At 41.6% G+C, this 12,990-nt stretch overlaps 1 protein-coding gene across 7 annotated transcripts in view; it reads left to right on the forward strand.

Annotated features, from left to right (window-relative positions):
* The window catches only part of DROSHA (drosha ribonuclease III), a 127,384-nt gene extending 125,055 nt beyond the window's left edge, over positions 1–2,329 (forward strand). For all 7 annotated transcript variants that reach the window (XM_030331958.2, XM_030331948.1, XM_030331983.1 and 4 more), the window contains one exon: positions 1,910–2,329. In XM_030331958.2, the coding sequence (XP_030187818.1) occupies positions 1,910–2,040 (131 nt within the window). In that variant the 3' untranslated portion in view covers positions 2,041–2,329. The remainder of the gene's footprint in view (positions 1–1,909) is intronic.
* The last annotated feature ends 10,661 nt before the right edge of the window (positions 2,330–12,990 follow it).

Consider the following 12,990-nt stretch of genomic DNA (forward strand, 5'->3'; position numbering starts at 1 on the left):
TGGCCATAAAGTCCTGTCATAATTACTCAACTCTGCCATTGTAGTGGGCAGGAATGAATCATATGCAAATGAGTGGATGTGTCTGTGTTCTAATAAAACCTTATTTACAAACAGGTGGTGGGGTGTATTTGGCCTATGGGCAGTAGTTGACCCATTCTTGCTTTACCCAAATGTAATATTTTGCAATCATTACAGCAGTATTTTTGAAGAGTAATGGTATAGAGAAATGCTTATACTAGGATACATTTAAAAACAAAAGTGTACCCATAAAAACGTACCTATGGTGTTCTCTCCCAAAGTAAGGGTAGGTGGGGAAATGATGAAGTCTTCATGTGTTTATGTAATATATACACATTTACACTGTGTATGTATGTGTGTAGCATAACTTTACTTCTTAGGAAACTTAAGGATATATTCTAAAAGTTTATCAATGGTTACATCTGAGTGGTGGGATCTTTTTAATGCAAATTAAGTTTTAGAATAGAATTTACTAAGGAAGGTAGGACTCATTTTGTAGAAACATGCTTTATAGCTTACTTTTATTTATTTTATCTATCTTTTTTTAAAGTCCTTACAGTGTGTGAAACCTGTGTTTTATATAATACAGAAGGTCAACTTGATATCATTTAGGGAATTGGATTTTATTCCTGCTTTATTTCTAAAATACAGATGTCATTACATACGTCTTTTGTTCAAAATCAGCCAGTGACTTAGATATACAACATCTGATTCACTGCTTGCCTCTCAGATGTTTTTCCTACCACTGTGTTCCTGTCCCTTCTCCCACCTGGGGCTGAGGATGAAACACTATATAAAAAAGGGGGGGAAATAATTTAGGAATTTGCTGTCTATTTGTATCCACTTTAATTAAGCTTCAACTTTAACAAAAAATAAACTTGCTCTTCCCCAAACATGCCGTGCTCTCTCTCCCACATCTCTGAATCTTCATATTTTTAAATGTGACATAGGAGCTCTTGTATAGAACGACCCCTTACTCAGTTAGGCAGGACAGCGCCATTTTCCCTCTGTGTTACCAGATATCTTGGGTGGCTCTCATTCATGCATGCATCCGTTTGTGATGTTTGTTGTTGAAGCATATAAGTGTTTGTTGACTGCATGTATAAAGTGACTTTTTCCTTATTCCATCCTTGATTTCTTATCCCATCTCTACACTTGTTATATACCACAAATGACAGCTGAGTCAGAAAATTTTTAAATCTTAACCAAGGTTTACACTGTGTCTGACACTCTTGCACAGCGTCAAATATCAAACCACTTGTAGCTTAAACTGTACCACTGAGTGACCTGTTTCCTTTAACTAAATAAAAATGCTCTACCTGTGTTGCTGTTGCTGACATAACTTTGGGTATCTCGTGGTAAACTTTAAAATAGAATTATCAGAAATAATGACTTAACGCCATTTGTCCACCAAATCTTTTTCTTCTTTTCAGAAACTTTAATTCTTGGTAACTAATGGTGTGATAATACCTTTATTTGTATGAAGCTTTTGGTTTTAACTTTGCAAAAATACACAGGTCCATTTGACTGTATTCTGTAATCTCTCCCTGACAATCACTTCTTACTAGGAGAACTGTGTTAAAACGTCTCCTGCCTACCTGGAACCATTCTGAAACCACACATCTGTGTTCTAGCATTTCTATATGTTTTGGTGCCTTTGATACTCAAGTTCATCTCAGATATTGCAGTCTAGAATTAGGGGTCCTGGTGCAGACTTCCACTGTGTTTCTGAATGATAAAAGGGTAAGGGAGCCCACCGAGCAGTTGCTTGCCTCTTGCCTTAGAATATGCAGCTCTCCATTTCCCTTGAATGTGTGTGTGGTTAGTTTACATCATTCTTTGCACTAGAGGCTACCCTTTATTGAGTATAAAATGTATCTCCTCGTGTCAGATAACTTTCCCCAGATGGCCCATCAGAAGCGGTTCATTGAACGGAAGTACAGACAAGAGTTAAAAGAAATGAGGTGGGAAAGAGAGCATCAAGAGAAAGAGCCAGATGAGACTGAAGACATAAAGAAATAAAGGCGGGCACGGAAGTGGTGGCGTATTTACTTGCTTAATAACTGTGACTGTTGCCCATTGAGATCTAGCCTAGTTTTCCTACAGACAATGAATGAAGTGTGCCCATTGAAATAAAACACAAAGTCAAAATCGCTCTTGTTGTTTTACTGATCTAATACGCTGTTTTTAGCTGGATGGTCTTTATTACAAAGTATTTGGTTTCTCTTCTGTTTAATGGAAAACCTTACTTTGGTGGATGTGCATATTCCCTCTTATTTTGTTCTTTAAACAATAAAATTCGAAAAGCATATTCTATGTGGAATAGATCATGTTTTTCTATGGCTGTCTGAGATTGTGTCACAAGACTTTGAGCTGACAAGTGAAAAATTCACCTCACTAGATATTTGGGCTACACTCTATTAACATCTATACTTTTGGAAATCGCTGGATTATTAACTAGATTTTTCAGCTTTCATCTGGATGTTTATCGTCTTCTCAACTGCAGAAATTGAACTTACCCCTCATTAAGCAGTGAATTCTTTGTAGAAGGGATCCCTTTAATGTTTAACTGGCTAGTGGGAGTGGGGATAGACATATATTCTTTGAGTCATCAGAATAGGGGAGAGATCACGACTCTAAGCCAGATGACACTTTAAATCAGATACTCTAACTCTGGGGTCAGTGGATGATTTAAGAAGTTTATAGATGGACTTAAAGGAAGTCTCAGAAGCTCCTGAAATTGTATTGGATTTTGTGTCTATCGGGGGGAGTTGGGAGTGGGCGGGGGGCAGGATGAGGACCTTGTGGCTTTCATCAGCTTAAAGCGGTCCCTGCAATAATGGGCTAACGTTACATTAAAAGGCATGACATTTTTTAAAAAATGTTATTTTAAACTGAATTATCACTTGTTTTTTATTAATAAAGGCAAAACCTCTTCTTTAAAACAAATGTGTTTTCATTCATTATTTTGGCAAACACATAGTGAATGACTACTGTGTATCAGGTATTGTTCTCGGCTCTGGGGCTACAGCAGTGAACAAAATAAAACTCCCTGCCCTCAGCGAGCTAATGTACTAGTAAGGAATACACACAATAGACAAGAAAATAAAACATAGGTCACATGGTGGTGTAGATGATGGCCAAAAATAAAGCAGGGAGGTGGGATGGGTGCTGTTTTCAATCAGGTGGTTCATGAGATCCCTAAACGGTTGTCATTTGAGTTAAGATCTGAAGGAGGAGAGTGAGTGAGCTTTTCAGGTATCCGGAGAGTTTCTTACTTACAACTATTTAATGTTACATATGCAAGATTGAAAATTTGGGGAATATATTACTTTTATTAGAAGGAGAAAGAAACATATGCTATTTTGGAAATTCTGTGGAGAAAGTAGGAAACATAGGCAGAAAAATAAATCACCCATGATTCCATCACCAAGAACTTTTGTATACTGTCAGACCTTCTGTATATAAACACATGTACACATATGCACTCAAGTATGCCTTAACAATTAGATACCATACATATGGTTTCCATAGACTTCCTTTTTCATTAACTAATACATCATGCATATCTCTGTGTTGAATCCACATTTACATTTACATTGATGGCTGCATATTAATGCATATCTTAAGTACCAATTGTAGATACACTGTAATTTATTGACTAATGAAAGATGTGTAGGTTGTAAGCAATCTGTTGTCGTAAATGTTGCACACACATATGCACACACACACACTCACACACAGAGGAGTGAGAGAAGACCTGTCTAGGGCTTCTTAATTTGTTAATCATAAAATGTAAGATGGTATCTGTAAGAAAAGGGTGTTCTCGTGCTCCCCCTCCACACAGATAGCAAGACTGGACGGGAAGGAATGCTGGATTCATCAGTGGCCTTGAGACTGTTACAAGGGAAGATATTTGAAATTTTTATACGAGTACTTTGACTAGTCTTTATGCATTAAAAAAATGCCAGAGCCACATGCTGCTTGGGACTTTTTAATGGACTTTGACTTTTTCTCTAATATTCTGGCCTTTTTCCTTTACTCTCTCCATATTAATAGTTCTTGAAACCTGAAGAAGTCCATTAGAGTACCTAACAGTGAAACACATCAAACACACCATCAGGGCAGTTTAGCTCCAGGGGCTCTGTAGAGCAATAACGAGGCCAGCAGCCACATTCTGTGACTAGGCACGTTGACCAACTCAACATAGCAGGCCACTGTGACCACAGCGTCCACCCTGCCACCTACCCAAGCCAGTCCAGCCTTCTCACCTTATTCTGATCACGAGAAGTGCCAGTGAGAGTACATTCATATATTATTTCAACTGCATTATTATTTATGGAGGCTGAATATGAAGATTCCTTCTCACAAGTCACTTGGGTCTAGTTTGGGAAACAGGTAATGGTGTGTCTATAGACAGAGGGTCTCCAACTAAGACTGGAGGGGAAGGAGGGAGAGTAGACCACACTGGGAAGGTTCGCATTAAGGTTTAATATTTGGGGAGTTAACTGAACCTTAAAGATGAGAGACCGCTTGCAAGGTGGGGGAGGACAGGTCTTTCCAAAGGAGCAACAGGATTGGGTAACAAGAAAATGGGTTAGGATCCCACTGTATACCATGGGAGATGTAATGAAGGCCTGTAACAAGGCATTGGGAATGGGGGTGCTGGGATAGAAGAGATTTGAAAGATAGGCTGTAGAGCTTTCAGGATGTGGAGTAGAGCAGGGTGTCTGTCTTGGTACTGTTGACCATTGGGGCTAGATAATTCTTCCTTGGGGGCAGGAGGGAGGGTAAGGTATTTAGTTACATTCCTTGTGTCTACCCATTATGCCAGTAGCATCCTTTCCCCTGGTTGTGACAACTGAAAGTCTCTGGACATTGCCAAATATCCCCTAGATGCAAAGTCACCCCAGGTTGAGAACCACTGAGGTAGGAGAAGTGAAGTGAGGGAACACCAGGCTAAATTTTATACAATCAGGTTACAAACCATTTATGGAAAAGCAGAATTAGAAAGAAAGGTGTTGAGTTTGCTGTTGAACTTGAGGGGCCTGAGGGATGTCTCTGGAGATGTTGAATAAACAGTTGGATACATGGTTTTGCAGCCCAATAAGGATATTTGAGCCGAAGTACAGATTAGAAATGGACTCCAAACCTTCAGTGCCATTTGTACATCTGCAAAGGAGAACACTGGTTTTCCTATGTTAGAGACAGGACACCATTCCAGTGATGTAGCACTTTGAAACTATAGATGTCACACATTTGGTACATGTATACCAGAGAAGGAACTCTGCTCTCATCTGAGCTATTTCATCTTTAGATGAGATTTTCTTAAACCAATGGGCTGTTTGAGAATTATTTCAATCGTCTTCCTTAAGTTTTGTAATGTTTTGTGACATTTCTCTGTAATGACCTTCTACAAAGTGAAGAAGACCCTTTGTGAATTACGCAGGTTTCACATGAGAGTGTTCTCAACTGGGAGTAACAATGTATTTACTAAAGCCTTGCACACAAGTTCCCTATAGCTATTAGCCCCAGATTCTTCACTGGACCCTTATTATTTATTCTATCTTATGAGGGATGAAATAAGCATAATTAGACGTTATAATAATTTATTTTTCATAAATATCAGAACATTTAAGAGAACAACCTGTGGAGGAGATAACTGGCCACAAAGGGTTTTTGCTCTGTAGAGTTGTGTTCAGGAAGTACCTGCCCAACATTCCAGCTTCTTTGCATTGAAGTGAGGTTTAGTGGCTAGTTCCCATGCGTTGAATGTCAATAGCTCCTCTCCAATTTACTGACTAGATTTTGGTATCCAGGGAGGGGGACTTTGAAAGCCACCTTCAGTGAGAATGTGAATGGCTGCATGGAACAGAGCCTTTATCCCTATCCCACCACTTGCCCTCCTTTGATAGGGGGCTCCTACTTGGACTTTATGTAAGTGAAAAACAAATAGCTGTGTGTTAAGCTACTTGAGATTTGGGGGCTTATCTATTATAGCAGCTAGCATCACCTTAACTAACACAACTACTTCTGAGGCAGGCACTGAACAACCCAAATTAAATATTTGCCAGCCCAATCACATAAAAAAGAACATGTTCACCCACCTGTTACTAGATGCTATACTGAACTAGATAATGTTCCTTATTTAATTTTGATATGTTTTATTTATGGGTCAGAAATGCCCAACTCATATTTTAAAATGTTAAAATGTAATGACCATGAAATAGAGTAAATTCATATCTATGACTTAGGGGTTTGGAGAGCATTCATTCTGAGATTTATTAGTGTTTGTAGCATCTACTATGTCCTGGGCATGGAAGATTTAAGCAGAGTCCTTGTCCTCAAGAAGCTCGCTCTTTAGAAAAGGAAACACATACACCCGTGTATGTAAGGTACCATACAGAGAGGATCCGAGAGAGGGAGAGGCTCATTCCTTCTGGAGGAAGGATGGAATCAGAGGACGTCAAACCTCAGTTTGATCTTGGGAGATGATATCAGCCCCCATGTCTGTTGACTCTCTTCCCCATGACAAAAAAGCCTTTTTTCAGGTAAAATATATTGTTTTCTTTTTCAACTACAATATCATCATGACACCTAACAAAATCATCAAGAACTCCTTAATAATTCCTAGTAACCAGTCCATATTCAAACGTACAGCTGGGTTTGTCCAAGCAATTATTTGAGCAGGATCCATACATTGCCTTTGGTTTTTATGTCTCTTAAGTCACTTTTAATCTAGAACACCCTGCCAGTCCTCTTTCTCTTCATAACTAGTTGAAGAAACCTAGTCAGCTGTTCCATAGAATCTCCCACCTTCTGGATGTGATAACCAGCTTTCTTGTGGTTTTGCTTGCTTTTTCCCTGTCTCCTCCGTATTAGATCTAAAGGCTTGATTTTAAATTTAGGTTCAAAATTTGTGGCAAATGTAATTTTAGCCCTCCCTTCCCAATAATAATTATTTTAATAGTTCCAGTTCTCAAATTCTTTTGGGTAATAGATGGCTGTGGTGGTTTATTTTATGTCTCAGTTTGGCTAGGCGAGAGGTATTTTTTAAGCAGCTAAGTTTGTGGACATTGGTTATATAGCAATAGAAAACAAATATATTCTCTTTATCTAAAGGGTAATCTCTTCATGTTACTATCCTGTTTAAAATATTTTATGGGTTCCTCATTGCCTATAAGATAAAGACCAGATTCCTTACCAGGGAATTAAATTTCCTAACAACTGGACATTAGCGCCTCTGCTACCTCCTCCCTCTCACCCACCGCCGCCCCCCCTCCCTGCCCCCCAACTCCATCCTGACTGAACAGGTTGCAGATGTTCGAACACATTTTACGTTTCTCTCCGGGATTTTGTGCTGCCGGAATAGGCCACCTCCTTGCTAATTACAGCTTACTCATTTTTTGGGCACCAACTCAGGAACTGTGTCCTGTAAGCCTTTCCTTGAACCTTAAATTTAAGTGTACATCCTTGGGCTCTTTCCTAATCTCCTTTGTCACGCCATCTTGTTACTATGTCTTGACTCGCCGATCTTGCCCCCCTTGGACCACAAACTCCTGGCAGGCAGGACCATCAGAAATTACCTTTGAACCGTGGGCTCTCCGTCACTGTCGACTGAATGAAAATAACCAGCCTCCTCCTTGCCATTCTTCCACAAGCCTCAGCTACCTTAAAGCACAACTCCAGCTTGTTCCAAGCACCCTCCTGCAGGAACTCTGAGGCTGAGGCAACAAGAATGACACATAGGAGACGGCATCTGTACCCTCTTGGGACCTCCTACACTTGGACTTGGTCAGGAGCTGGAGGCCAGAACAGGACAACACAAGCCCACGGGGATCACGGGGATCCTGCAGGAAGCAGAGGAACCAGCTCGACCCCTCTTGTCTTCCCGGAGCTGATGTTCTCACCGCTCTCCAAGGCGGGCAGCTCACATAATGTGGACAAGACAAAGATTAGCTCCAGGAGCTTTGTTCTAGATCATGAGATAGAGCCACAGAAGCCCGAGGTGTGGTCATCAGTGATGGTGGCTTGGGGCAGGCTTTAGTCACCTGACCTTATAATCTACAGCAGCAACTCCCTCTCCAATATTCTTTGCTGTGGTCTAATGATCTTACTTCATCTCATATCATTGCACTATGTAAACATCGCTCCGGTAGGCACCTCCAGCTAGATTGCGGCTTCTATTTGGGAATTTGGGAGCGGCTATAAGCAAACGAGGGCAGAACCCCTACTTTTCCCTCAACTACATTCCCCCCAACTACATTCTACCTCTCTGTCTTGCACCCTCAGAGGCCCCAGAGATGTCCCTTTGAAGAGACCCCTGTCAGATCTCTGCCAGTAACCCGGTGCTGAGTGAACACAGCTGTCCCATCACTCAAATAGCTGCTTCTCCAAATGTTCTCCCATTTGTCCTGAAATACTTGTCTGGTTAAGGAGGAAGCTTTAAATGGAGTTTAAAAAACAAAACAAAACAAAATCAAACAAACAAAAAATCCACAGCTAGCTAATCATTTGTATGCTGAATATTAGCCCATCACAATAGAAAACTCCCAGATAAAACAACTCATAATGAAAATGCAGCAAGACCCTTAACTGTAGTGATTCTAATGCTCACCTCTATTATTATAATAATAGGGGTCTCAAATGGAGCTGTTGAGAACAGTGACTGCCCCTGACTAGAATTCAACCAGAAAGATCAAGAGAGAGCCCTAATTGCCTTTCTTCTCAGATCAAACAATTGACTTAATTCTCCAGGCCTACACACGGAAATGTGTTTGAGGAGATTCAAATAGGTTACTGTAGAGGATTAAGGTTTTCTCTGCAGATTATACATTTATGCCCTGTAGTTCATTGCTTGAAGTGTTAAGTAGTTTTGTCAAAATAAGCAGGGCTGGAAGGATTTTTAAAATCTTACAAATCACACACTCTTGCTGAGTAACACAAGGGACGTCTGTTTTTCCCCCTCTCCCTCTTTATTATTATTATTTTTTTTAATTTAATGGTTGAGGCTTGGGGGGTGGGGAGAAATTAAGCACATTAAAGATTAGTTGGAACTTGCAAGAGGCATCACAGATAAGAGCAATACAAGTGTGGGGGGTTATTGTGTTTCGTCTTTTAAAAATTGTTTCACAAAGTGATGCGGCTGAAGAAGCCACATAAAGAGAAGGGATTTTCTTGTGAACGCTTAACTGCCTGAAGAGAAAGTCCAGAGGGGCGGTGAAATCAGACCCTTGAGGCTTTTCTGCAGTGTTGTGCTAATCAGGGTTATTTTACTCGCTAAGACTTCATTTCTGCTTAAAGGAGTTGGTGGCGAAATAAGCTTTAGTTTTCTTCCAGTAGAGCGTTCCCAGGAAAGGGCACTTGTCAGAAAGTCTTCAGTGACATTCTGTCCTTGGTTCCACAGGTGGCTCGGTCATCCCCCCATTCCTCCGGGGAGTCCATTCCTCCTTAATCAAAGGGTTGTTCGATGCAGGTCATTAGCTGCGCCCTCCACTTCCTCAGTTCTGGATCCATCGCTCTTTGCAGAGCTACGTTAAATAGCTTTATTGATGTTGCAACGGTGCACCACATACCCAGCAAAAGTAAGCCGCAGACTAGGGAAAGCCCTGATAACGACTGGACAGTCCCTCCTGGAACCACAGCAAGTCTGTTTTCGTCCAGCCTGGCTCAGAGACGGACACTTCTGCCTCACCTTTTCAGTTTTTGCAGAGCTCAGCTCCATGCACTGGGTCTTGGCCGGTGCAAAGAAGGTTGTTCCTCTTGCTTTGATCTCTTGTCTCTGGCGTGGGCCTGGCTCCACTTTTCCATGTGTTAGAAATCCACACAGAGACACGGCGCTTGTCAGTACTGCCAGTGGGGACACGGCACCACAACAGTCCCCAGTGTCCCACGGGCCAGGAAAGCTCATAGGTCCTTTCTAACCCCACCCACGCTGCCACCCCCACCCCTGCCCCCTAGAGGGCACCTGCTGGTAGACCTCAAGGAAGAGTCCAGTGGTGAGTGCAGAGATGTGAGATGGTCTGGACAAAGCTAAGTCATACAGGAGGAGAGAAATCGAAGGCCTGGAAGGAAGGTGAGGCTGATGGGGCCTGTGGTTCTCAGAGGCTGGGAGCAACCTGACCTGAGAAAGAAAGACGGCAGCTGAGCAGAGGAGGGGCAGAGAGGGATGGGGATGGGGCCGGAGGAAAATCCGCTAGGGCATAGGAGGTCCCAAGTGCTGTGTGTTCTGCATCGCAGACTCCCTTCTCTCCTCGCCCGCCCCCAGAGCATCAGAACCCTTGATTGCTCCGTGTATACTTATTGCTCAGTAATGGAGGAGGGCAATAGAATGAATAGTGTTGAGTCCAATGCCCAGACGTCCCACACAGGGCAATGAGACCACACACGGGGCCACACTGTATCTGGGTCACATCTCCAAAGGGACTGAGGAACCAGTTTCTTCCACTGCTAGCATTTTACATCTCTTCTCTCTGTCACATTCCTTTGTTTGGCCATTCCCATCCTGATCAAGTCCTAAATGGACCCATCTGCTCTTTCAGTCCCCAAGCAAACCTTAGTCTTCTCTGCCTATAGAACATCTCTCCCTTAGGGTCTCAGCACAAATAAAGTCCCTGAGTGGCATGGAAGCATTCAAATTGATGAGGACTTTTGAGTCCCTTGGATTTGAAAGCAGAATGAATGCTTTAAGACAGGAGCCAGCAGACTTTCTGTGTAAAGGGCCAAATAGTACAAATTTTAGGCTTCACAGGCCAACAGCCAAAAATCAAGAATATTAGGTAGGTACTTGTAGAATAAATTTTTACAAAATTTGTTATTGGTAAAATTAAAAACTGTAGACACTGAAATTTGAATTCCATAATAATTTTCACATGGCACAAACATTATTCTTGATATTTTTCCAATTATTTAATATTGTAAAATCTATTCTTAGCTTGTGGGATGTATAATAACAGGTCATGGGGTAGATTCGGCCCACTGGCTGTGGTTTGCTGACCCCCATTATGAGAAGTGTCACTAAAAAGGAAGCTGTACTCAAACACCCTGTTCTGTCTTCATACAGACTTGTTTATGATGATCTGGGCAAAAACGTTGGTCATCAGAACCTCGGTTCCAAAATCATTGCCTGTGATCATGACAGGTAGGCAAATGGACAGAGTTATAGAACTTCTAGTCTCCTTCCAGATAATCACCACAGGCCCAAATGCCTTTGTGATGAATGCTGGCATGTCCCTTATGTACATGGCCTTTGTCAGCTGTGGTGCTTGACGTGGTGGTGGGCTTACATTTTTATGGCAATAGTGTATGGTTTTCAGAGCACTTTAACTTAAAATATCTCATCAGATCTTAACAACCCAAGGGTAGAAAGGGTGATTATCCTCATTTTATGATTGAAAAGAACCTAAAAAAACGCTAGTCTTCAAGAAGTTGTGCAGCTACCTGAGATCAGTCATCCGGTAGTGGGCAGGGATCAGACCTCAGGTGTTGCCGGGAGCAGAGGACAGAACGACAAGCACAAAGTTGGAGGTTCAGCTGAGAGGGCCAACAGCAACAGAGAAAATAATCCTCCTAATGTTAGAAGCGGTGGTACATATATTAAGATGAAAAAAAAAAAAAAACACTCCCTCTGAGTATTTCCAGAAATATTTAACCTTGTTTATTATAACATAGAAGCATATCTGAAGGCAAAAAGCTCTAAAACTGAATGAATTCAAAAGATAAAAAGAACAGTCTTCAAGGTAATAATTATACTTCCAAACACACTCCCAGGGTGCTTCTGGGGGCCAGTCCCTAGAACGTGTGTTTTGTTATTACCATATATGTTAGTCTTAAAGCAGGCAGCAAAGAGAATGTTAAGAAAATCACAGAGAACACGTTGACCCTAAAGGAAAGCATGAAACAGGGGACACAAAGGCAATGATCATGACCCTTTCTCACAGATCTGAATGAGATCACAGAGCCGGAGACTTTAATGAGCCACGGCAGGTTAGTGGTATAGGCTGTCCAGCTGCCCACTTATAGCTGGCTCCCTTCTGAGGAGAGGTCAAGGAAGCAGGGATGGCCTGCTGCTGCTGTCTGCTTCTATCACAGCCACGTGGTGACATCACACAAGTCCAAAGTCCTTTGAACACTGCCCTCAGGAAGTGTCACTTGGAGACAGAACTGATGCATTTAGAGGGTACTGGTTAAGAGTGAGAGCTCTGAACTTGCACTAGGGCTGGGTTCAAATCCTCAGTCCTCCCCTTACTGGCCTTGACCTTGGGGAGCTTGCCTCTGTGTTGTTCATAGTTTATAAGGGAGGATGATAAAGTAGCTACATCATTGGCTTGTGGGGAGCATTAAATGAGATGATGCAAATAAAATGCCTGGCACATAGCAGGTGCACAATAAATGTGCACTATTGTTATGGGTGTTATTTATTAGGCCCAACAGAAAACCTGAAATGGCTAATGACTCTGGAGAGACAGCTCAGAGGCAGAAGAAAGAACACTGGGCTGAGATTCCAAAGACCTGGGTTGCACGTCAAATTCCGACCCTTGCAAGAGGTTAAGTAATCTGAGGAAAGCCATTCTCAGAGCCTTAGTTGCCTCATCTCAGAAATGGAGTTACTAATATCTATTTTACGGGGTCATCGGGAGGATTAAGTAAGACGGGATGCGAGATTGCTTCATATATTATTATAGAGTTTCACAAAGTGTTCATGGCAACATCTCTAAACACAGAATGTTTACACACACACACACACACACACACACACACACACACACCCCATGTCTTGTTCCATAAAAGATTTGAGACGTTCTACAAACCTTAAGCAAGGCTCAAAACCCACATCAATAAAAAGAATCCACACAAAATAATGAACCATAAACATGACTTAAAAATGAGGACTGAGGACCCAGGAATGGGTAAAAGTAGGAAATAAACATTCAAAATTATAGGTCAGTTTTTTTATCTACAATTCAAACTGAA

Source organism: Lynx canadensis, chromosome A1 (assembly GCF_007474595.2).
Source record: "Lynx canadensis isolate LIC74 chromosome A1, mLynCan4.pri.v2, whole genome shotgun sequence".
In the NCBI taxonomy this organism is placed as follows: domain Eukaryota; kingdom Metazoa; phylum Chordata; class Mammalia; order Carnivora; family Felidae; genus Lynx; species Lynx canadensis.